Raw genomic sequence first — 25,880 nt, 5'->3', positions numbered from 1 at the left:
AGAGGGCACAGGGGTGAGTTTAATATGAAAGGATGATACGTAAAAAATAAAATTAAGAAATGAGAGAGAAATGTACTGGCAGAAACGAAAAGGAAAAGTAGAATAGGCTAACTTATCTCACATAAAAAAGGCAAGAAAAAGGGGAAGAGGTGGGAAGTAAGGGAGAGTGAGGGAACCTTACTCTCTTCAGAATTGGCTCAAAGAGGGAATAACAAATTGGGTAAAGAAATCTGTCTTACCCTACAAGAAAGTAGGAGGGGAAAAGGATAAAAGAAGGGGGCATGATAGAAGGGAGGGCAGACTGGGGGAGGGGATAGTCAGAAGCAAAACACTTTTGAGGAGGGACAGGGTGAAAGGAGAGAGAGAATAGAATAAATGGGGAGGGGAACAGGATGGAGAGAAATACAGTCAGCAAAAGTAACTGAAAAAATTTTAAGCAAGTTTCTCTCATAAAAGCCTCATTTCTCAAACACATAGAGAACTGAGTCAAATTTATAAAAATAAGAGCCATTCCCCACTTGATAAATGATCAAAAGATATGATCAGTTTTCAGATGAAGTAATCAAAGCTATCTACAGGCTTATGAAAAAGTACTCTAACTCACTATTGATTAGAGAAATGCAAATTAAAACAAGTCTAAGGTACTACCTCATACCTATTAGATTGGTAATAGGATAGAAAAGGTAAATGACAAATGTTGGAGGGGATGCGGGAAAAACTAATGCACTATTGGTGGAGTTGTGAACTGATTCAATCATTCAATTGCCCATCAATTGGGGAATGGCTGAACAAGTTGTAATACGTAATTATGATGGAATATTATTGTACTACAAGAAATAATGAGCAAGATGCTCTCAGAGAAATCTGCAAAGACTTGCATGGGCTGATGCAAAATGAAATGTACTGTGTACAAAGTAACAGCAATACTGTAATATGATCAGCCGTGAATGACTTAGCTATCCTCATTTTTTTATTATTTATTTTTAGTTTTCAACATTCACTTCCATAAAATTTTGAGTTTTAAATTTTCTGCCCCTCCCATTTCTTCCCCCCACCCCAAGATAGCATACAATCAGATACAGGCTCTACATATATATTCATGTTAAATATATTTTCCCATTAGTCATGACGTAAAGAACAATTAGATCTAATGGGAAGAACCATGAGAATGAAGCGATAAAACAAAACAACAAAGGAAAAAGAGAGCAAATTGGATGTTTCCATCTTCATTCAGACTCCATATTTCTTTCTCTGGGTGCGGATAGCAATTTCCATCAAGAATCTTTTGTAGTTGTCTTAGATTCTAGCATTGCTGTGAAGAGCCCAGTCTATCAAAGTCAATCATCCCATAATGTGGCTGTTTCTGTGTACAATGTTCTTCTGTTTCTGCTCATTTCACTCTATATCAGTTCATGTAAGTCTTTCCAAGTTGTTTTTTTTAATTCTGCCTGCTCATTATTTAGCACAATAGTATTCCATTACATTCACATACCACAACTTGTTCAGCCATTCCCCAATTGATAAGCATCCTCTCAATTTCCATTTCTTTGCCACCACAAAAAGAGCTGCTATAAATATTTTTGTACACGTGGGTCCTTTTCCCATTTGTTTGATCTCTTTGGGATACAGACCTAGAAGTGATATTGCTAGGTCAAAGGGTATTCACAATTTTATAGCCCTTTGGGCATAGCCCCAAATTGCTCTCCAGAATGGTTGGATCATTTCACAACTCCATCAACAATGTATTAGTGCTCCAATTTTCCCATGTCTTCTCCAACATTTATCATTGTCCTGTTTTGTCATGTTAGCCAATCTGATAGGTGTGATGTGGTACCTCAAAGTGGTTTTGATTTGCATTTCTCTAATCAATAGTGATATAGAACATTTTTTCATATGACTATAGATAGCTTTAGTTTCTTCTTTTGAGAACTGCCTGTTCATACACTTTAACCATTTATCAATTGGGGAATGACTTGTATTCTTATAAATTTGACTTAGTTCTCTACATATTTTAGAAATGAGCACTTTACCATAGACACTGGTTGTAAAAATTCTTTCCCAGTTTTCTGCTTCCCTCCTAATCTTGGTTGCATTGGCTTTGTTTGTGCAAAAACTTTTCAATTTAATGTAATCAAAATTGTTCATTTTGCATTTCATAATGTTCTCTATCTCTTCTTTAGTCATAAATTTTTCCCTTCTCCATAGATCTGAAAGGTAAACTACTCCTTGTTCTTCTAGTCTGCTTATAATATCAGTCTTTATATATAAATTGTGTATCCATTTTGACTTCACCTTGGTATAGGATGTAAGATGTTGGGCTATGCCCAGTTTCTGCCACATATTTTTCCAGTTTTCCCAGCAGTTTTTGCTAAATAGTGATTTCTTATCCCAGAAGCTGGAGTCTTCAGATTTATCAGATAGATTAGTACAGTCATTGATATTGTGTCTTGCATACCTAACCTATTCCACTGATTCACCACTCTATTTCTTGGCCAGTACCAAGTAGTTTTGATGACTGCTGCTTTATAATACAATTTAAGATCAGGGACAGCTAGGCTACCTTCCCCTGCATTTCTTTTCATTAGTTCCTTTGATATTCTGGACTTTTTGTTCTTCCAGATGAATTTTGTTATTGTTTTTTCTAGCTCTATAAAATAATTTTTTGGTAGTTTGATTGGTATGGCACTGAATAAGTAAATTAATTTAGGTAGAATTGTCATTTTTATTATATTAGCTCAGCCTACCCATGAGCAACTGATATTTTTCCAATTATTTAGATCTGACTTTATTTGCGTGGAAAGTGTTCTATAATTATATTCATATAGTTCCTGGGTTTGTTCTGGCAGGTAGACTTCCAAATATTTTATAGAGTCTACAACAATTTTAAATGGAATTCCTCTTTCTATCTCTTGCTGTTAGGCTTTGTTAGCAATATATATGGAAAGGCTGATGATTTATGTTTATCTTGTAGCCTGCAACTTTGCTAAATTTGTTTGTTATTTCAAGTAATTTTTTACTTGATTCTCTAGATATACCATCGTACCATCTGCAAAAAGTGATAGCTTTGTTTCTTCTTTGCCTATTCTAATTCCTTCAATTTCTTTTTCTTCTCTAATTGCTACAGCTAACATTTCTAGTACAATATTGAGCAACAGTGGTGACAATGGACATCCTTGTTTCAATCTCAATCTTACTGGAAATGCTTCTAGTTTATCCCTGTTGCATATAATGTTTGCTGATGATTTTTGATAGATGCTATCTATCATTTTAAGGAAGATTCCATTTAATCCTATGCTCTCTAGTGTTTTTAATAGGAATAGGTGTTGTATTTTGTCAAATGCTTTTTCTGCATCTATTGAGATAATCATATGATTTCTGTTAGTTTTGGTGTTGATATGGTCAACTATGTTGTTTTCCTAATATTGAACCAGTCCTGCATTCCTAGTATAAATCTTACCTGGTCATAGTATATTATCCTCAAGATAAGTTGTTCTAATCTCTTTGCTAATATTTTATTTAAAATTTTTGCATCTGTATTCATTAGGGAAATTGGTCTATAATCTTCTTTCTCTATTTTGGCTCTTCCTGGTTTAGGTATTGGCACCATATTTGTAACATAAAAAGAATCTGGTAGGACTCCTTCTTCACCTATTTTCCCAAATAGTTTATATAGTATTGGAATTAGTTGTTCTTTAAATGTTTGATAGAATTCACTTGTAAATCCATATGGCCCCGGAGATTTTTTCTTAGGGAGTTCATTGATGGCTTATTCAATTTCTTTTTCCGAAAAGTGGTTATTTAAGTATTTTATTTCTTCTTCCATTAATCTGGGTAATGTATATTTTTGTAAATATTCATCCATTTCATTAAGATTGTTCAATTTATTGGCATACACTTGGGCAAAATAACTCCTAATTATTGTTCTGATTTCCTCTTCATTGGTGATGAATTCACCTTTTTCATTTTTGCTGTTGTTAGGTTTATCTATTTTATTGGTTTTTTTCCCATAAAATCAGCTCTTAGTTTTATTTATTAGTTCAATAGTTTTCTTAATTTCAATTTTATTAATCTCTCCTTTGGTTTTCAGAATTTCTAATTTGGTATTCAATTGGAGATTTTCAATTTGTTCTCTTTCTAGCGTTTTTAGTTGCATGCCCAATTCATCGATTTCTTCTTTCTCTATTCATATAAGCATTTAGAGATATAAAACTTCCCCTAAGGACCACTTTTACTGCATCCTGTAAGTTCTGGTATGTTGTCTCATTATTGTCATTCTCTTATTGATTGTTTCTATGATTTGTTGTTTCACCCACTCATTTTTTAGGATTAGATTATTTAGTTTCCAATTATTTTTAAGTCTGTCTTTCCATGGCCTTTATTACATGTAATTTTTATTGCATCATGATCTGAAAAGGATGCATTTAATATTTCTGCATTTCTGCACTGGATTGTGAGGTTTTTATGCCATAGTACACGGTCAATTCTGTAGATGTCATGTACCATTAAGAAAAAGGTATATCCCTTTCCGTCTCCATTCCATTCTCTCCAGAGGTCAACCATATTTAACTTTTCTAAGATTCTATTGATCTCTTTAACTTCTTTCTTGTTTATTTTGTGGTTAGATTTATCTAGTTCAGAGAGGGGGAGGTTGAGGTCCCCCACTAGTATAGGTTGTGGTCTATTTCTTCCTGTATCTCCCTTAACTTCTCCTTTAAGAATGTGGCTGCTATACCACTTGATGCATATATGGTTAGCAATGATATTACTTCATTATCTATGGTACTTTTTAGCAGGATGTAGTTTCCTTCCTTATCTCTTTTAATTAGATCTATTTTTGCTTTTGCTTTGTCTGAGATAAGGACTGCTACCCCTGCTTTTTTTTTTTAATTCAGCTGAAGCATAATATATTCTGCTCCAGCCTTTTACCTTTACTCTGTGTGTATCCCTCTACATCAAATGGGTTTCCTGTAGACAATATATTGTAGGTTTATGGTTCTTAATCCACTCTGCTATCCGTTTCCGTTTTACAGGAGAATTAATTACATTCACATTCACAGTTATGGTTACTATCTGTGTCTTCCTCTCCATCCCATCCCCCTTTCCACTCACTTATGCTTTTTTCTCTCCTTTTTCCCTTTCCCTCCTCAGTAGTTTTGGTTTCGACCACCATCTCCCTCAGTCTGCCCTCCCTTCTATTAGCCCCCTCCATTTTCTTTTCCCTTTACCCTTTCTATCTCCTATAGGGTAAGTTAGATTTCTGTACCTGATTATGTTATTCCCTCTTTGAACCAAACGTGTTAAGTGATAAGAGTAAGGTTCAAATAATGCTCATCTCCCTCCCTTCTTTCCCTTTACTGTATTTGGTTTTTGTGCCTATACATGGGATGTAATTTATCCTTGTCTGCCTCCTCCTTTCTTCTTCTCCCAGTACAATTCCTTTTCACCACTTAATTAGATTTTTTACCATCACATCGAAGTCAACTTAAACCCAAACTCTCTAAGTATATCCCCTTTTAAATGTCATAATGACATTACAGTTCTTAAGAGTTACAAGTGTCATCTTACCTCATAGGGATGTAAACAGCTTGATAATATGATGGGTTTTTTTTTTTCTTTCCTGTTTACCTTTTTATACTTCTCTTGAGTCTTGTATTTGAAGGTCAAATTTTTTGTTGAGCTCTGGTCTTTTCATCAGGAAGATTTGGAAGTACCCTGTTTCATTGAACGTCCATCTCCTCCCCTGAAAGATTATGCTCAGTGTAGCTGCATAATTGATCCTTGGTTGTAATCCAAGCTCCTTTACCTTATGGAATATTGTATTCCACACCCTCCAATCTTTTAATGTAGAAGTTGCAAGGTCGTGCATAATCCTGACTGTTTCCATGATATTTAAATTGTTTCTTTCTGGCTACATGCAGTACTTTCTCTTTGATCTGGTAGTTTTGGAATTAGTTACTATACTCTTTGGCGTTTTCAATCTGGGATCTCTTTCAGGAGGTGATCGATGGATTCTTTCCATGACTTATTTGACCTCTGGCAGGGCAGTTTTCTTTGATGATTTCCTGGAGGATGTTGTCCAGATTCTTTTTTCATCATGGTTTTCCGGTAGACCAATAATTTTTAAACTATCTCTCCTAGATCTATTTTCCAGGTCAGTTGTTTTACCAATGAGGTATTTTACATTTTCTTGTATTTTTTCATGCTTTTGCTTCTGTTTGACTGATTCTTGATCTCTCATAGTCATTAGCTTCCACTTGCCCCATTCTAATTTTTAAGAAGTTGTTTTCTTCTATTAGATTTTGCACCTCCTTCTCCATTTGGCCAACTCTACTTTTTAAGGATTTGTTTTCTACAGTTAATTTTTGTCCTTCCTTTTCTAAGCTATTGACTCTCTCTTGTAAACCTCTCATTTCTTTTCCCAATTTTTCTTCTACCTCTCTTATTTGACTTTTAAAATCCTTCTTGAGCTCTTCCAAGAAGACTTTTTGGGTTTGAGACCAATTCATATTCCCCTTTGAGGGTTCAGATGTGGGTAAATTGACAATGTTATCCTCTCCTGAATTTGTGTTTTGATTTTCCCTTTCCCCAAATTAAGAATTTATAGTCATTTTCCGTTTCTGCTTTTTGTTCATGATGTTTGCCTATTCTCTGACTTTTTACCAAAAAAAAACTGTTGAGTTCTCCTGCTGGAGTGAAAGGGGCACTTACCCAAGCTTCTTTTCCTGCTCACTGGAGCCTTGCACTTGAATGTTTGGCTCCTGGTTGCCCAGGCTTTGCACAGGGATATTTTGCTGATGGTGGGTTTCTGTCAGCCTAGAGCTTTCTTTCGGGAGTTGTGCTTCCCAGAGTTGTGTTGAGGCACCAAGTGATTTCACAACTGGAGATCACCACTGCATGTGGTCGTTTTCCAAGCTGGAGTCTACCAGTTCCCCTTCCCTAAGGTTCTCAGGGGTCCTGGGGTTGGCACTTGCCTGTTCCACCAACCTGGGTCTCAGGATCTCCCCCTGGTATGCTGAGGTGGGGCTTGCTAGGACATCTCCAATCCTGTACTGCTCCCTCTCCCCTAGAGTGAGAAAGGCCTTTCCTATTAATCGCCCAAGCTTCCTGGGGTACAAGACTGCTGTACCCTGTCTTTTTGCTGGCTCAGGGTTTTCCTGAGTCGCTATTTTTTAAGCTTTCAGAGGCCAATGAGGGAGGGTGAGAGCAACTTACTTCATACTCCGCCATCGTGGAAAAGACCTGACTGAGCTATTCTCAACAATACAATGATACAAGGAAACTCTGAAGGACTTATGAAAATTGCTATCTATCCTCAGAGAAAGAACTGACAGTGTCTGAAGACAGTTTGAAGCTTTTTTTACTTCCTTTATTTTTCTTGAGTTTTTGTTGCTATTGTTTGTCTGTTTTCTTTTACAACATGACTATTATGGATGTTTTGCATGACTATACATCTATAACCTATATCAAATTGTTTGCCTTCTCAATGGCGGGAAGGGGATGGGAAGTGAGGAAGGGAGAGAATTTGGAACTCAAGGTTTTAAAAATCAATGTTAAAAATTGTTTTTACATGTAATTGGGGAAAAATAAAATACTAAATTTAAAAAAGAAAAAAGAGTGGGTCTCTATTATGCTGAGGTAAGGAGAGAGCACATTTCAGGCATGTGGATAGTCAGTGCTCAGACACAGAGACATGAAGTGTCATAGGTAAGCAAGAGAGAGAAAGCTAGGTTAGCTAGATCAGAGAGTGCCAGAGGGGAAGTAATGTCCAATGATGCTGGAAAAATAGGTTAGACCAGATTATAAAGGTCTTTAAAAGATAAACACGGGAGAAAGCCCTTGGCATTGACTAAGGAGAGAAATTACACAGTCAATTTGTACTTAAGGAAAATTACTGTAGCAGCACTGTGAAGGACAAAGTAGAATGTCAAGACTTGAAACAAGAAGATCAATTAGAACGCTACTGCAATAATCTTGGTGAGAGGTGATGAAAGTTTAAACTAAAGTAAGAGCTGTGTGATTGGAGAGAAGGGATCAAATGTTAGAAATACTGTGGATATAGAAAGGTAAAATTTGGCAACTGATTAGATATGGAGGATAAAAGGGAGTAAGGAGTCAAGGATAATAACGTTGAAGTTACAAACCTGGCAGAATTTTTCAGAGATTATTGCATTTTAAGTCTTAGAGCCATAAAATAAACCTACAGACTATGAGTATTCAAAAGATAGGTCTTTTTTTCTAACCCATGAAACAAATAATTATTATATGAATAAAATAACAGGGTAGCTAGATGGCACAGTGGATAGAGTGCTGGGCCTGGAGTCAGGAAGATTTATGTTCGTGAGCTCAAAATAAAGAAAACAAAACAAATGCTTTTTTTGGTATCCTTAGCTCCCCAGTCTCAGTTCACTTTGAGCATTGGAACTCCTGCAGTGGATGGAGTGCCATGCCTGAAGTCAAGAAGACTCATCTTCCCTGAGTTTTAAATCTGGCCTCAGACACTTACTAGCTGTGTGACCCTGAGCATGTCACTTAACTCAGTTTCGTCATCTACAAAATGAGCTGGAGAAGGAAATGGCAAACCACTGCAGGATCTTTGCCAAGAAAACCCCAAATGGGGTCACAAAGAGTTGGACACAACTGAAATGACTGAACTACAAAATAAAATTTCATAATCCTCTATGTGGAAAGTCAGATAGGTAAACAGATAGACAAGCTTAATGAACATCATACTAAGTACACATTGTCATAGAAGTAATTTACTGTTCTAAAAAATTAATCATTAAAAAGTTACACCAAATACTATGACGTTTATCTTTACCTGTTTCCATTTTTATCATGAAGTCCAGAACCCCAATACTTAGGAACACCCAGGTACTTCAGTTTATGGGAATGAATCCACTTTTGAACTACAAGTTAAAAAAACCAAAGTTTATTATATGTAAATACAAATAAAAGTCTCTTACCAAAAAATGTACAAATTCACTTTATACATAAAAAAATCAAACTATTTGTTAATAAAACAATAACTAAGAATATAAAGATTGAGAGTTAATTTACTATCCTGAAGCAGAAGTTTTGGAAAATTTTGTATGCATATCCCTAGCAAAGGCAAATTTGATTAGATCACAAAGTATGGAGGGGGAGTAATATAAAATGAGACTAGTAAGGAAGGCTGGGGTCAAGTTGTGTAAGTCATTAAGAGCTAAACAAACGAATTCATATTTGATCCTAGAGGCAATAGAAAAAAATATGTAAAAATAAATGAAAGTTTTATAATAAAACAAGATGTAGTGTGGGTTCAGGTAATGTAGAAAGAACTGACAAATGAAAAGAAAATTCACATTAAAATATGCAATAAATATCTTACTTAGCTCTGGTTTAGCTGCTCTCTGGTAGAACTTTAATTCTGTAAAAAGAGGTCCATTGTCACTTGGTTCCTTAAAATACAAATTATTTTAAATTAGTTCTACCATTTCAAATTGAGATTTTCTCTATTAAAAATTAACAAGAAAATTATTCTAACTTTAATTTGTCTGGCACATAGACAATATCTATTGATAATTAAGCTTATCTCCAAACTTTGATTAAATCCAATACAGTAGAAAATTTTAAAATGTGTTTAGAACATTCTGAGTCTCACTTTTCCCCTAACTCCTATAAAGGAATAAAATGGTGTAAAAACCAGATAAGCGGGCTCAAACTTTTTAAGAAAAATTTGTGGTACTTAAAAAAAAATACTCATTCATTTTTTGTTTTCACCTCACTTTTATTTCCCAATTTATCCCCTTAACTAACTACAAAGATACTCTTGTAACTAAGAAGAAAAAGAATATAAAGCAATTAAAAAAAACTAACCAACACATATTGTCCCAGTTTGACAATATATGAAATATTCTAGCAATCATCTACCACATTTGCAAGGAGATTATTAAATCTTGATCATTAAAATCACACATCATTCAATTTCAGTTTTGTTGTCATTATGTAGAGTTTTCCTACCTTTGCTCACTTCATTCTGCACCAGTACATATAAGTGTGCCCTTGTTTCTTCAAAATTCTTTGGTTTTCTCTTTTGACAATGCAGCAACATTCCATTACATTTCCTAATTAATGGGCATTTGAGTCATACTTCATTTTAAACTGACCCTGACAGGGGCAGCTAGGTGGCACAGTAGATAGAGCACCAGCCCTGGAGTCAGGAGAACCTGAGTTCAAATCCGGCCTCAGACCAAACACTTGACACTTACTAGCTGTGTGACCCTGGGCAAGTCACATAACCCCAACTGCCTGAAAATAAGAAAGAAAAAAAAAAAACTGACCCTGACACTCACTAATTTTAGTCTGAAGAGAGGTCAACAACCTCTTTTAGGTATAAATGCCAACTGTGGGCTGGCCTAGTGTTTCAGACAAAATTTCACTCCTTAATTTATCACAAAAGAAGAGAATTTAAGAATTGAATGGGAATTCAGAGTCATCTAGTCAAATTCATACCTGACCATGAATCCTCTCAAGTTGGATACCAAACAAGAAATCATTTAGCTATTCCTTGAAGCAAAGAGGAGCCTAGAACCTCCAAAGGCTGTCTATTGCTCGTCTGCATAGTTCTAGCTATTTGGAGATTTTCCTTAACTAAAGACCCAGCTTATCTATTTACAAATTCTACCTATTGCTCTGAGACTTACAGTCCACTAAAACTCCTACATTTTTTTCAGACAAACTACTACCTAACCACATCTTTTTTTTTGGAAAGCTGTGTGTGTGTGTGTGTGTGTGTGTGTGTGTGTGTGTGTGTGTGTGTGTGTGTGTGTGTGTGTGTGTTAAACCAAAGTATATTACTTTACATTTATCCCTAATAAATTTCATCTTTTTGGAGTAAGCCCAGTCAGTTTGTCACAATCTTTTTGGATTCCAACTCTATAATCTAATGAATGAGGTTTTCCTATGTCTTTTTCCAAGAAAGTAAATAAAATATTAAAAAATGTGGGGCCAAACAGAGATCTATGGCACAGTGCTCCACTGAAGACTTTTCTGAAGTTGTCATCAAACCACTAATGACTACTCTTTGGGTCTGGTCATGCAAACAGTAGGAATATACCTAACTATACTAGAATCTAGCCAAAATTTTCCATCTTTTTAACTTCATATATATTTTTTGCATTTACCTATGACCATACATATTGTTTCCCTCAGTTGAATGTGAGCAACTTTGTATCCCTAATGCCTTTCACATAGTAGGCATGTAATAAATACTTGTTGACTTCAAATACTTTAAAAGATGCTTTAGTAAAACCTAGGTAAACTATATCTACATCATTCTCTAGGTCTTTAGTCTAGTAATTCTGTAAGTAAGGGAAATTCAATTAATTGTGCAAGACTTTTTCTTGATAAAGCATTACTGGCACTGTGTTAATACTGGGGGAAAAATTTTTTTAAAAGGCAAAAAGTTGTTGTCTTCCAGAAGCATGCATTTTAATGGAGAGATAATACATATGTAAATAGGTACATATAAGATAAATAGAGTAGATGGAAAGTAATTTTAGACGAAGTCTGGTCCCAAAGAAGAGAGATGAGAATGCACCTCCTTCCTTTCTTTGCAGAAGTCGGGCACTGTAAGTGTGGAACACTGCACGTAACTTAGGAATTGGTTAATGTATTGGTTAATTTTACTAAACTGCATTTTATTCTCTTACTTTTGTATTCTGTGCTTTAAAGATGAGTTCTCTGAGTGGAAGAAGAGGAGATTTGTAAATATAGGTAATATAAAAACAAAAAGGAGGGTTGTTTTTTTTTTAATTACACTCTAGAATTTTACCAGGAATTGAATTTAAGTTCAGTGACCAATAGTCTGCAGATTGCATTATCTTTGCTTTTTCGAAAACTAGAAAGATATTTATTCTTCCTCAGTTCCAGATTCTCCATCATCTTTAAAAAATTACTGACAGTGGGCTCAGCAATCACATCTGGCCATTCACTTAGTACCCTTGAATGCAGTTAAATCTAGGACTAGTGACTAGAAATCATCAAGGAGAGAAAGATGTCCTCTTATTATCTCTCTACTTCTCTTGGACATCAACAATTACCCCTTTTTGTTCTGTCTTCCTATTCCAAAGTTCATTCTCCTCAACAGAGTCAACAGATAAAAAGTAATAATTGATCTTGTCAACTATAACAGCCAATGATATATTTGTCTATTACTCAAATTTAAAGGACACATCCCTCTTTTCTGTTAATAACTGATAAATTGTTTTCAGGAAATGTGCTTTTTATCACTTTTTATTTGGGTATTTGTTCAGAAGTATCTACTATGTACAAATAAAATATAGCCTAATTCTTTGAAAATCTGAGCAGCAATGCCTTCTCTTTATTACCCACTCTCATTGTCCTATCTACTCTGAACAGAAGTTCTGAATCACACTTATTTTCCCTTATTTATCAATAAAGCAAAAAAAGAAAAGGAAAAATAACTTTTTTTTTTTTTAGTTTTCCTCAATAATCTCAGCTCAATCTAAATTTGGTAAACCTGAAATCTTTAAATAATTGGACCATGCTTTTGTATTCATTTTCTTACTTGACCATCCAGGAATATTCTACACATTTTTTAATGTTCTTTTGTTTTTTCTTCCTTTAAATTTCTGTTTATTCTGAGACTAACCAATACCAAAAGAAAAAATTAGCATATCTACATATAAAATAGAACAGAAAAAAAAAAACCACAAATGAACTTAGTAACCTCTTACTTAATAAACTCAAAGACCCCAGTTCTTCAATAAGGACTCACTATTCAATAAAAACTGCTGGGAAAACTGGAAAGTAGTATAGCAGAAATTAGGTTTAGACCAACACATCCCACTACATACCAAAATAGATTCTAAATGGATGCGTGACTTAGATATAAAAAGGTCATATCATAAACAAATTAGAAGATTAAGGAAGAAATTTCCTTTCAGTTCTATGGACAGACGTCTAGGAGCAGAGCCAACATAGCAGAGTAGAGGAAGTATTACAGTCAAGCTTTCCCAACATTCTCCTCCAAACAACTTTAAAATAATGCCTCAAATTGAATTCTGGAATGGCAAAGCCAACAAAAGGTCAAGATGAGACATTTTTCAAATCCAAGACAATTCAGAAGGTCGGAAAGAGAGATTTGTGACACTGGGGTGATACCTGGTCCACAGCCCACATAGTGGCAACACCAGCCTTGGAAGTGGCTGCAGCAGCAGCAGCAGCAGCAGCAGTAACTTCAGGAGCAACCAAACCAGCAAAAGTAAGGAGACGTGGCAATTAGTCAGAAAGAGACAACAGCAGATCCCTTTGCTAGCACTGGGTGTAGGACCAGGAATTTGGCAATTTCATTCCCTATATCTACTTCTAGGTCACAGTGCAAGGGCAGAAAGGAACACATTTGGTCACAAGGAAGCAGGGACCCTCAGGAACAATATTTCTTGAGGTTAGAAGGGATCAGGAGCCTTTTCTGGATAAGGACTAGAGCCTAGATCTGGAGAGCAGTAAACACACCTCTTCCCAGATAACATCATGTTGGCAGCACTGAAAACTTCCAAACCCCCAGAACTATGCAAGGAACACAGCCTATCTTTAACATTAAAGTCCAAAATCAATAAATAGGCTGGAAAAATGTGCAAAAAAAACCCAAAACCCTAACTATAAAAAGCTACTAAGGTAACAGAAAAGATAAAGACACAAAATCAGAAGACAATGATGTCAAAATAACCATGACCAAATTCTCAAACAAAAAAAGTGAATTGGACACAAGCCCAACAAGAATTGCTAGAAAAGCTAAAACATAATAGCAATAATGCTTAAATAGAAGACAATTAACTGGGGAAAAAAATCTCGTTCTAACAGAAAGTCTCATTTCCAGCATAAATAAGGAACTGATTTAAATTTATAGAAACGAACCATTCCCCAATTTAACCATTCCCCAATTTATCAAAGGATATTAATTGGAAGTTTTCAAAAAAAAGAAAGTCAAGCTCTCAATAGCCATAAGAAAAACTGCTTCAAATAAGTAACAAAGAAATGCAAATTAAAACCAATTTGAGGTTCCACTTTATTCCCCTCAGATTGGCAAAGACAACAAAAAAGGGAAAGGTGACAGTTGTCTGCGGGGCTAAGGGAAAACAAGCACACTAAGATACTGTTGGTGGAGCCAAGAATTGACCCAGACATTCTGGAAAGCAATTCTGAACTATGCCCAAAAAGTCACTAAACTGTGCGTACCCTTTCACGCAGCAATACCACTACTAAACCTATAGTACCACCACCACCCCATACTCCTACACAAAGAGAATAGAAAAAGAGAAAAAGGAAAAATATGCGCAAAATAGTTACAGCAGCTCTTTTCCTAGTGGCAAATAACTGGAAACTAAGAGGATGCCTAACAACTGGGGAAGGGTTAAACAAATTGTGGTATATGAACATAACAGAATATTATTGCACCATAAGAAATGATAAGGAATATGATGAACTAAATAATGAACATTTTTAGAGACTTGGCTGACCTAATACAGAATGAACAGAACCAAGAAAACAATTTGTATAATAACAACAACATTGTAAAGACAAACAACTTTAAAAGATTTAGGAACTCTGATTGATGCAATGACTGACCACAATTTCTGAACACCAATGTTGAAGCATGCTATCCACCTCCTAACAGAGATATGATGGAGATAGTAGCAGACAGTAGCACAGATAGTAGCTTTTTATAGATCCAAAATAATAGATTTTTTTTTGGTCATGGCCAAAGAAAATTTGTCTTGTTTGACTCTGCATATTTGTTATAAAGTTTCTCTTTCTTTTTTTCCCAACTGGAGTCAGGGAGAAGTGGGAAGGGAAGAAAATAAATGCTTTTTAATTACAAAAGAAAAGTATAAAAAAATGCTTAGAGAAAATTACTCTGGTGGCTATATGGACAGTGGAGTGCAGAGTGACTTAAGGCAGTGTGATCACTATCTACCAAGGTTCCCTTGTCCCCAAGTAACATACATGGGGCTGAGCTTTCTTTCAAAGTAGACAAAGCTCTTCCCAGGACTTGACTGGCCTGAGACACTAGGACTCAGGATATTCCTCCCTTGAAGGAGCTTCCTGGTAGCCTCTGGCTGTATTGGTGGTGGCTTCTTAGTCACTTATGGGCATTAAAAGCCCCATCCATCTGAAGTCTAGTAGTTCAGATGGCAGTGGTCCCAAGACTTATAGTCTTGGAGGTGAGACGTATTAAGAGCCTGAATTAGGTGAGTAGAAATATGAGAGTGTCAATAGGCAGGAAAAAAAAAAGATATTGGTAGATAGGGAAAACAAGATTTAAAATTAGAAAGAGGGGATGATGGCCTTGGTAAAAAGGTGAACCTTCTCAGAGACTGAAGTAAAGGAGAAGAGAACAGAAAAAGAGAACAGAAAAAGAAAAACAGAAATGAACAAAGGAAAAAAGGGAGCAAGGCAAATGGCTTCAATTTTCAGTAAAGTATGAGGTCTGTAGCTGAGATAATGGAATAAGGGTATAATGCTGTGTCTTAAAGAAAGAGAAGATCTGAAATATTAACTGCAGTAAACAGAATAAGAAAATCAATTAGGAAGGAGTAAAAGGCCTCAGACACTTACTAGCTGTGTGAACCTGGGCAAGTCGCTTAACTCTGTTTGCCTGTTTCCTCAGCTGTAAAAATGAGCTGGAGAAGGAAATGGCAAACCACTCCAGTATCTTTGCTAAGAAACTCCAAAAGGGGTCATGAAGAGTTAGACACAACTAAACAACAACAAAAGAAGGATTCACTTGCTACAGGGAAAGCAGTTAAGATTTGTAGAGGAGCAAGTCAGTAAATTTGCATGTATTTGCTGCTCCATTCAGCAGCACATGAATAAGGTTCAAGGAAACAGATAGTAGGAGTAATCCAGCATTGAGATATGGCAATGTATAAACACTGATAGGATAAATGCTAGGATGGAAGGGATTTAAGAATAAATAATAGCATATAGCTGAACTGGCTCCCTAAGGAGTTCAAAATATAAAGGGATATGTTCTCCATAACTTCACATGTATTATGGATATCATATTGCTAGTCTGCTCAAAGGGTGGGGAAGGGCTAATGGGAGCGAGAGAATTTAGAACTAAAAATTTTAAAATTAATGTTTAAAAAATTTTAAACATGAAGAGAGAAGAGTTGGGGTAATGACCTAGTAAAGTACTAAAGTGTGGATGGTCATCAGACAAAGGACTAGAAGGAAGAAGAGGAGGAGGAACAAGGCACAAGGAGAGGCAAAATGATAAGATATTACAATCCAACAAAAGAACTTAAGAGTACTTTATCAAGTACTTTATGACTTGTGGGTGATGGCAAGATCAAGATCATGAGTGTGACCACCCCTGAATGTAGCTAACACAGAGCAGAAGGAAAAAGTCATGAAAATTAAGTAGACCAAGAAACTAGGGAGATAGGGTTTTTGAAGAAAGATCAGTATATGTGTTGATGCCCCCCAGTATGAGTACAGAGACTGGGGTGGAGCTTTACCATAGGATTAAAGATCTCAGCTGGAAGGGACTTCAGAAGTCATCTAGTACAACTCTCATTTTATAGGTGAGATAATCAACTCATTGAAAAAGGAGAGTGAAATTTCCTCAGGTTCAGTAACAATCACTAGGATATGGATCAGGTAATAAATTTTGCCAGAGTGCACCTCAGAAGAAGAAAATTTGCCAAGTGATACCCAACATTGGAAGTGTCTATAAATGTGACAATTATTTTCCTACAATTTCTAAGATCCTTTTTCCCCCTAAGTCTACAAGCTCTTTGAAGCTAGTGACTTACTTATGTGCAAAAGCTAATTAGGAAGCTCAATATCAGCGACCCAGAGATACATATATATCTCACTTCCTCTATCAGTGACACACACATATGTGTACATATATGTGTCACTGACACAGAGGTGAAATTAGTTTATAAAGAGGTTCTTTCGGTACTTCATAATCTAAGTTTCTTGAGATGAAGAAATCACTCTACCTATACTACATTCTGCTCCATACAAATTAATGTTAAAGGTTACATTTATTCTGATGCCTGTAACCTCAAAAGAGTCTGCAAAATTTGTGGAAAGAAGCACTGTCTACTCATGTTACCAAAAGATGTTAAGTGATTTTCTTAAGGTCTTATAACAGAACTAGGATAATAATTTGTATTTCTTGTCTGCTAGTTCACAGTGGCATACTAAATTAGCCATCCTTACCTTTATATGATTTTTCATTTGTATTCATTTGCAATATTTGTAAGCAGATCATTCTTTTTCAATATTTAAAAAAACTTTTTTAACTGCACTATTTTATCAAAAGTCCCGGAAATACTACCATCAACAAAACAATGTTCCCATAGTTCTTTTTTTCCCTCTTAAAGAGAAATTTGCCAAGCACCAAGTGACTCTTCCTTTGAACTCCTTTTTGTCAATATCACTCATACAGAAATTAATTCTGCAATACCTTGTCATACTTCTTCCATTTTTGCTGGTTACTGTTCTTTAAATTGTATATTGCTATTTAATTTTTCAAGGGATTGTGCTTCTTTCTCTAAATAGACTGTAAACTCCTTGAGGGGAAGGGTCATGTTTTATATTTTGTAGATTAGAATTTCTTAGGAAGCATCAAAAAAAAAATCAGATTGTATTTATTTATTGTAATTCATAGCACAGCAATTACTTGCATATTGTATACTCTATAAGTCTGTTGGTTTCATGAACTTTAAAATCACTTTTTAGACAAAAATTCCTAGTGCCCATCTTTCATACATTAGACTTTCTTTTTGGCCTACTCTTCAAGGTTGTATCAACTTCTTGAGTTCATTCATCCTCCTTCCCTCTTGTCTGAGATTTCCTAGACATTTATATTAGACTCCCTTCTGATATGCTTTCTCTCTGCATTCTGCTTTAATTCTTTTAATAGCCTTTTTCTGATACTTCCATTTTAACAGAAAATGTTATTGACTTGATTCATCACTGGCATAACAAACTAAAATGAGCAGTAATGTCTGTAGTACTAAATTCACTCTTCACTGGTATTTACCAGTGATAAATTAGGGATAATTTTAATGTTAGGATCAAGCTTAGTAATAATACAATTTCATTCAGTTCCTCTAAGTACAAAACACTTTTTCTTTAAAAAGTGGAAATCCTTGGAATTCAATTCAATTAAAAAGTATTTATCAAATTCCTATTATGTTTCAAGTACTGTGCTGGGTGCCAGGGACACATACACACCAAAAAAAAAAAATAATAATCCTTGTCTTCAAATGGTTTATATTCTACTTGGGGAATAAAACATGAAAATATTTTTTTTTAAAATAAAGGTAATCTGAGGCAGGAGCAGCCACTAACAACTAAAGGGAAAAGAAAAGGCTTCCCAAAAGAGGTGGTACCTGAGCTAAAGTTTAAAAGAAGCTAGGTAATTTTAAGAGACAAACATGAGGAAGGAATATATTCCAAATGTGGGGGTAAGCCTTCAAAGGCACAGAGGCAGGAGACAAGCTGACAATTTCAGGGAACAAAAACTAGGATAGTTTGGCTAGTATGTGAAGAGTAATATGAAATAAATCTGGAAAGCTAGGCTGGAGCCAAATTGTAAAGAGCTTTAAATGACAAGCTGAGTAGTTTGTGTTTTATCTATAGTCATTTGGGAGCCTCTGATGATTCCTAAGAAGAGAAAATGGGAGTGCCCCACAGGATGGAATGACATGTCTACTTTAGGCTAGGAGACCTCAAAAATAAAGGAAAAAGTAATTATCAGTTTAGTTTTAAGAATAAGAGCTTTTAGAAAATGAAAGTATATAGGAATATTTGTATATATGTGAAGGGGCTGGGGGGGCAGGGAAGAGCAGCTCACTATAACATGTGAAGGTTACATGCTAACAACTATGTACAAATAAGATACATACAGGATAAACTGGAGACAAATTGGGCACTAAGATTAAGGAGGCCCCCTAACCCTCTTGCAGAAGGTGGGACTTCAGCTGAGACTTGAAGGAAGCCAAGAAGAAGAGAAAAGGGAGGGAGATCCAGTCATGGAGTCAGGAGATGTAGTATCTTATGCAATAAACAGAAAGGAGGCTACTGTCTGGATCCTAGAATACAGGGAGGGGAATAAGGTATAAGAAGACTGGAAAAGTAGGAAGTCAGTTTATGAAGGGCTTTAAAAGCCTTTTATTTGATCTTGGGGGTAACAAGCAGCCTCTGGAGCAAAAACATCATTTGGTAAGAGATGTGGAAGAAAAACATTTGAAAATTATTCTGGTTCAGTTCTTTTCTCTAAGCTCCACACTTTTTTTTTTTTTTTGGCTAGGCAATGGGGTTAAGTGACTTGCCCGGGGTCACACAGCTAGTAAGTGCTATATGTCTGAGGCCAGATATGAACTCAGGTCCTCCTGAATCCAGGGCCGGTGCTCTATTCACTGCGCCACCTAGCTGCCCCCGGTACTTTTCCAGTTATTACAATGGCTACTTGGGTTCCTAGTATTTGGCATACCTCCTTTAGTGACTAGTGCTAATTCACTATTCTCTTGTTTGGCTCAAGTATTCACCTGTGAGATTCATTCCTTTTGCAGGTAGGGCCTTTATAAACATCTTTTACTTAGGTTTCCTGGGGTTTAGAACTGAAAGGAACCATGGAAACCACATATCCAACTTAATTTTATAGACTGAGAAACTAAGATCCATAAAGAGTTGATCTAACTCAGAAAAGCAACAAGCACAGATAGGATTTGAATCCAGGTCCTGAGACTCTCCATCAGTACTCTCTTGCTCTTCCAATCTTATGTGTGGAAATAATGCTAATGAGCCTACTGGCCCTATGAATGTACCCATAATATCCTGGGGCCTGGCTTGAAACCAGGTTGTAATCCAAAACAATCTGCTCTGTACCTCCCTTGGTCTTAGTGAGCCTGACCTAGCCAAGCAGATATGGAAACACTGATCACCAAGGACAGCAGAAATGAGGTCTTTGCTAATAAATAACTGAAGGTCATAGTAACTATACTTTTTTATAGATGAAAAACATAACTATGGAGATGAATGACTTGACTTCTTGCACACTGGATTTATTTTGACAAGTGAAGTAAATAGGAAAAAAATTAAATCACTCAATGAAAATTTGTTGCTAAACATAGATGACAGGTCTAGAGTCTATGATTTCACTGGCATGAGAGAAGCCACTCCTCCCCCATGAGGAAATTCATACACCAATGCAGACTGGCCCTAAGTTAACTTAGAGAGCTGCCTAGAGTACTGACTAGAATACTGAAAGAATAAATGACTTGCAAATCACTGAGACACACATTAAGTAGTTGTCACTAACGGAATCTATACTGAGATATTCCTGATGCAGAGACCAGCTTTTTACCTACTACAATATACTACCTTTCTAATCTGTATAATACCAAGCCCCAAAATTCCAACACCTTATTTTCTCCCAGTTACTAGTATATTTTTTGGCCAGAATCTAATTTTTAAAATTGACTTAACTCTACAATGCATTTTACCCAAGTAGTCATGTTATCAATAAGTTCATGGCAAAAGTAGAGATGGAGAGATGGAACTCAGTTGGTTCACTGTATCATGGCGCCTCAGGTATAAACTAATATATATCTGTAATTGGTGGCTGCATTGAAAAAAAGTTTTCAGACTCATGTTTGATTTTCCTCATGAGTGGTGATATGAATTTTCAAATCATATTTCATAATTTTTAGTAGGGAAGATACATTTCATACAACTTTATTTCTAAATGGCAGCCAAATGCATTCAGATTGTGCCACTGAAATATATCACATTTTAATGATTTTTTTCCCCCTGTTGTCATCTTCATTTTGACACCTAGAATTCTTAAAGATACTTCTGGTGATATTCTGGGTTAAAATGTCAGTCCTAATTTCTTCTTTAAACCCTGGATACTGTAGACTTGGCAAAGCAATTCAAATTTGAAATATGTTAATAAAATAGTCTTCAGTTAAAGTATTGTTCTTCTACAAAAATAGATAGGTATTCCTACAATGAATGCCAAGGATGTGTCTCCTTTATTTTGTTATAATGGAATTCTCCATTGTGAAGGAGGAAAAAAAGCATGAAATGAGTTCCATGATCCTTCCTTGTAGGGGGATTTTCATTATAATAGCTTGAGTTACACCGGTTGATTCTCATTATTCCAAGTTCCATAAATTAGTGCCTGAAGGAAAACTTGAAAATTAAAGTTGGTACATCAGTAAGTTCTAACTGAATAAATTAGAGCTTTATACTGATAGTTGTAGTTTGCTAGAATCTGTCCTAGAATAACTGCCCTTGAAAATATTTTACATTTTGAATCAGGGACGCCAAAAGTTAGACCCTAACAACTAACTTTGCTTCACAGGATCTTTTCTTCCTGAATTCCTATTTACTTCTCTCCAATCCTATTGTCCTATCCAAATGTTCTTGTCAAAAGCTGTCCATTTTTACAGTTCCATAAGTGTTTGACTGAAGGATCCTCTCACTCTTTTGTCATTATACCAACACTTCTAGGAGTAGAACTGTCAATGGCTCCCCTATGCCTACTAAGGCCCCTTAGTCTGGCATATTAAGACTTTTCACAATCTGGCTGCAGTTTACCCTTCTAGTCATATCCTGTAGTACTTCCCCTTATGTATTCTGAACTCCAACCAAAATGGATTATTATTTGCCTCCTAAACAAAGCCCATGTTTTCCTCTTTTTTTAAACTTTGCTTATTATTCTATTCCCTAGATTTGAAATGCCTTTTCCCCAATTCTAACTATTTACAAGAGCAGGTAGGTGGTACTGGACCCAGAGTCAGGAGGACCTGAGTTCAAATCCAGCCTCAAACACTTATTAGCTATGTGATTCTGAGCAAGTCACTTAACCCTGTTTGCCTCAGTTTCTTCATCTGTGAGACGAACTGGAGAAGGAAATGGCAACTCCAATATCTTTTGCCAAGAAAAGCCCCCAAATCACAAAAAGTTGGACATAAATGAATGACTGAACAGCAACTACTACTGATAACCTTCTATTTTTCAAAACTCAATTTAACTACTACCTCTTCTATAAAACCTTCCCAGATGGTTTTCAAGAGCTGTTATGCCCCCTCCAAAGTTATCATCCTACAGACAACTAAACATAGCCAGGCTGATCCTTGGAAAACAGATATTCTTTCACCAGGCCCATATCAAGATTTTCCAGCTTATAGGATCCATCAAAGTTTGTATTCTGCTGGCATAGCTTTTAAGATTCCATTATCATTTCTAAAACACAATGAGACATACAGTGCTGAATAAATTTTTGATAAATAAATGAATCACTAGAACACTGAAGAACCATGTGCTACCTTAGTGAATCAGAGGTTGGCACTTAAAAGTTTATGATGGTAGATGGGATAGCAGAAATAATTTGGACTTGGAATTAGGAGTTCAAGTTCCAAGGTTCAAGTCCCAAATCTGTCACTTATCTGTATGACTCGAGCAAGTAAGTTTCCCTCTCTGGTATTCAGTTTCTTCATTTGTAAAATGAGAGAGTTGGACTAGATGATCTTCAAGGTCAGCCCAAATCTGAAAATCAATTCTACTTATGAAGTTGTACTTTGCAAAGCACACATGAAAGAGCATCGTTATGTTTCATGAATAGGCTGAAAATCATACTTGTAGTGACAATTATGAAAACTTTTTCATTGCATATGTCATAGATCATTTGCAGAAAAGAGCAGAAACACACCTGTGTGCAAACTGGCAAAGAAGCACGCTGTTTGGTACTTCCATAAAGTAAAGCATTCATCATAAACTACTATATAAGGCATTTATCATATAACATTGCATATCCTATCTATCTAAGTTAGTATTTTGTCCCTCTATGAGATACCCCCTAAAGGTAGGGAACTAGTCTTATCTAAACTATGTACTTCACAGGCTGGATAAACATTTGTTGTAATGTGCCTACATAAAACCTTCCCTGGTCTTATTTAAACTGAGAGACACACCTGTTAATTTCAATAGAATTTCAGTAGGAAATGGCTATTTTATAAATAGCTCCAACTTATACTCAAGTCCCTCTGCTAAAGCCAAAGTTAACAAAGTCAGAAGTTTTATCTAATGTTAGGATAAAAAAAACTTGCTACCTTTCCTCACAGTACTCACCTCCTCCTAATTATTCAGATTACCCAAGACAACTACCACCTACTCATCTATTCTTGTTAAAATAAAATGAACTTCGAGGCATCTTATGGAATCTTGGACTGACAAAGACCTTAGTCTTAGTCCAATCTTCCACAAAAAGCAGGAAATCCTCTTGACAGAAAAACTAATCTCTGATTGAAAACACTTCATGGCTAGGGGAATATAACCATCTGAGTTCATCATTGATTACGACAATTCTTTATTACCCAATTCCTAATCAAACTACAAATACAATAGTATACAAAATACCATACCAATTTTATTAGATATTTCAAAATTTTTCAAAAAGTTTACAAAAGCAAGAATTTTTTTTCTCTCCAAAGTAATTCAACTCTAATAGGTAAAGCTACTGACATACCAGAATTGTTTCCTATTTATTCAGAAACAGACATGTGTACCTCCAGATATTTTATGCTTGTTTCACAAAAGCTGATTTGTTTATAAATTGTGAATAGGCATAATTTTTTTATGACGGCATATATTATGAAGACCATGTGTACGAAAAGAGACCATAAGATATTCAATACTAGGATTACTTCTTGAAAAAACAGCTTTCACAATCATTATGACAGGTATGTTTTTCAGCACATTCAAGAAACAAAGCAGTATGCTAACACAGAATCAATTCTTTAAAGAATAGAATTCTGTAACTTCACATATCTAAAATGTAGTGAGCTTCATTCCCCTAATTCACATGGTGTTTTTATGTTCTGATAGTAAATAAGAAATTTATTTAGTACTATGTACAATGTATCTCTGTACTAAGTAATAAGAAGAAACAGAGATGAAAGATATGGTATCTGCTTTCAAAGACACCAATCTACAAGTGATAACATGTGTTTTTAAATATATGGAATAGTTGCATTCCAGCATAAAATTATTTTATTGATATGTTTTCATTGGCTCCTATTAATAATGTAGGAGATAGATTCTGGGGCTTGTTAGGTTGAAAGGATTAACAAAAACCGAGTTAAATGAACAGTAGGTATCAGACTCTATTTTAGAATAAGGTCAGTTTCATCAGTGAAATATTGTGAAGTAAATATTGTCTATTTAAGACTTGGGAATTAACTTGTTGTGATCATTTTTAAAATCACACGAAAAACGAATTTAGCTATAAAATTCAGCAATACCAATCTTTTTCCCCTGTAAAGTTAAACCGGTATATGGTTATGAAAAGGATGTTAGCTTGCTAAAATAACTATCCTGTTTTACTTTGAATTGGTTCTTTTAAAAAATTTAGTTGACATTCATCTTAAATCATTCTCATTCTGCCATATTATAAGGATATAAACAAACTAGCACACATACAGGAGGGTGGAGGACTACAAAACATGTCATACAAAGACCAGCTGAAAAACAGAAGATTAAGGGAACAATGATAACTATTTTCAATTGATAAAAAAAATCTAACATATGGAAGAGATTACTTTTTTTACTCGTCCCCAGAATGGAACTAGAAGCAGCAGGTGAAAGGGTCAAAGATGCAGATTCTGGTTTGATCTAAGAAAAAATTTCCTAATTAGAGAAATTCATAAGTGAAATAGGCACTCTGATATAGGTATTTCCCATCACTAAAGGTCTTCAAGTGAATGCTGAGCAACTGTTTGTCAGAAGTAAAATGGGATTGCTTTTCAAGTACAGTTTGGATTAGATAGCTTCTGAGTTCCTTTACAAATCTGAGAGTCAATGTTTCTATAAATCAGGCCATTCTTTAAATAAACAGAAGGGTGAAAATAGGGAAAGCTTTCACAACCTTAGGCTTGCAAATGTTGAGAATTAAGTATCAAATAACAGTTAATAAAATTTAATTAGATTTTAGTGGGTAAAATACATTGTTGGCAGTTCAAAATGTTCTCTGAATGCATTCAAAACCTACTAAAAATACTAATAGTTATCAAAAGCAAATTATTTTCACATAATCATCCCAAAAAAGATTTAATGAGGCCATAATAATTATAAATTATTAAATCTACCAAATTTTTTAAAAGTCTTTGAGAGGGGCACTAAAAAAGAAAAAAAAATAGGAGATAAGAAGCATATATAACATGAAATATGATAAAGTTCTAATTCAAATTTTTTCATTGTTTTCATTTTGTGAAACTAAATTTAAAAGAGCTTCTCTTCTATTGCAAAGGGCTAAAGGAAAAAGAACTAAAATTTCTAATATACTAACTACATTCCTGTTCATCTTAGGCTTAAGGCTTTTTTAATGGCAGTAATCTAATTTAAGAGGTGGGAGACTTTTGAAACTTGTTACTTAAAACTATAAAGGTCTATTTTTTATCTCAGGAGACATGATACATACTACTCAATCTATAATTTTATAGTTAAATTAATTACAATTTATTTAAAACTATTTCACAAGACACATTCATTACTACAGAAAAGAATAAATCAATTAAAATATTTTCTTACCACTTTTATAACACAAGGGGCATCACTGCCAACCGACTTTGAAGAATTAGTATCAGCTGTTAAAAAAATTTAAATATATCACATCAGAATAAAAGGTATAACCTTTAATAGAAGATGCTATTAACATATACACATTGAGGTCTATATAACTTTATCCCTCTTTCAAAATCAAATAGTTCAAGATGCTTATTCCAAATCTTAAATTCTGTTCTCCTGTCAACTACAGAAATTTTAGGAAAGGTCTCTGTCATTTTATTTCTTAT

General features: G+C 35.1%; 1 protein-coding gene across 1 annotated transcript in view; it reads right to left on the bottom strand.

The window, feature by feature from the left end:
- The window catches only part of VRK1 (VRK serine/threonine kinase 1), a 147,631-nt gene that overhangs the window by 53,863 nt on the left and 67,888 nt on the right, over positions 1–25,880 (bottom strand). Inside the window, exons 3-5 of the mRNA XM_027849192.1 lie at positions 25,618–25,673; positions 9,368–9,437; positions 8,819–8,906 (exon numbers count right to left, since the gene is read on the bottom strand). Coding sequence (XP_027704993.1) covers positions 8,819–8,906; positions 9,368–9,437; positions 25,618–25,673 — 214 coding nt within the window. The remainder of the gene's footprint in view (positions 1–8,818; positions 8,907–9,367; positions 9,438–25,617; positions 25,674–25,880) is intronic.

The sequence above is a fragment of the Vombatus ursinus genome, unplaced genomic scaffold (assembly GCF_900497805.2).
Source record: "Vombatus ursinus unplaced genomic scaffold, bare-nosed wombat genome assembly UNPS02007284.1, whole genome shotgun sequence".
Taxonomy (NCBI): Eukaryota; Metazoa; Chordata; class Mammalia; order Diprotodontia; family Vombatidae; genus Vombatus; species Vombatus ursinus.
Note: the sequence above shows the minus strand (reverse complement) of the source record. Positions and strands in the feature narration are given on the sequence as shown.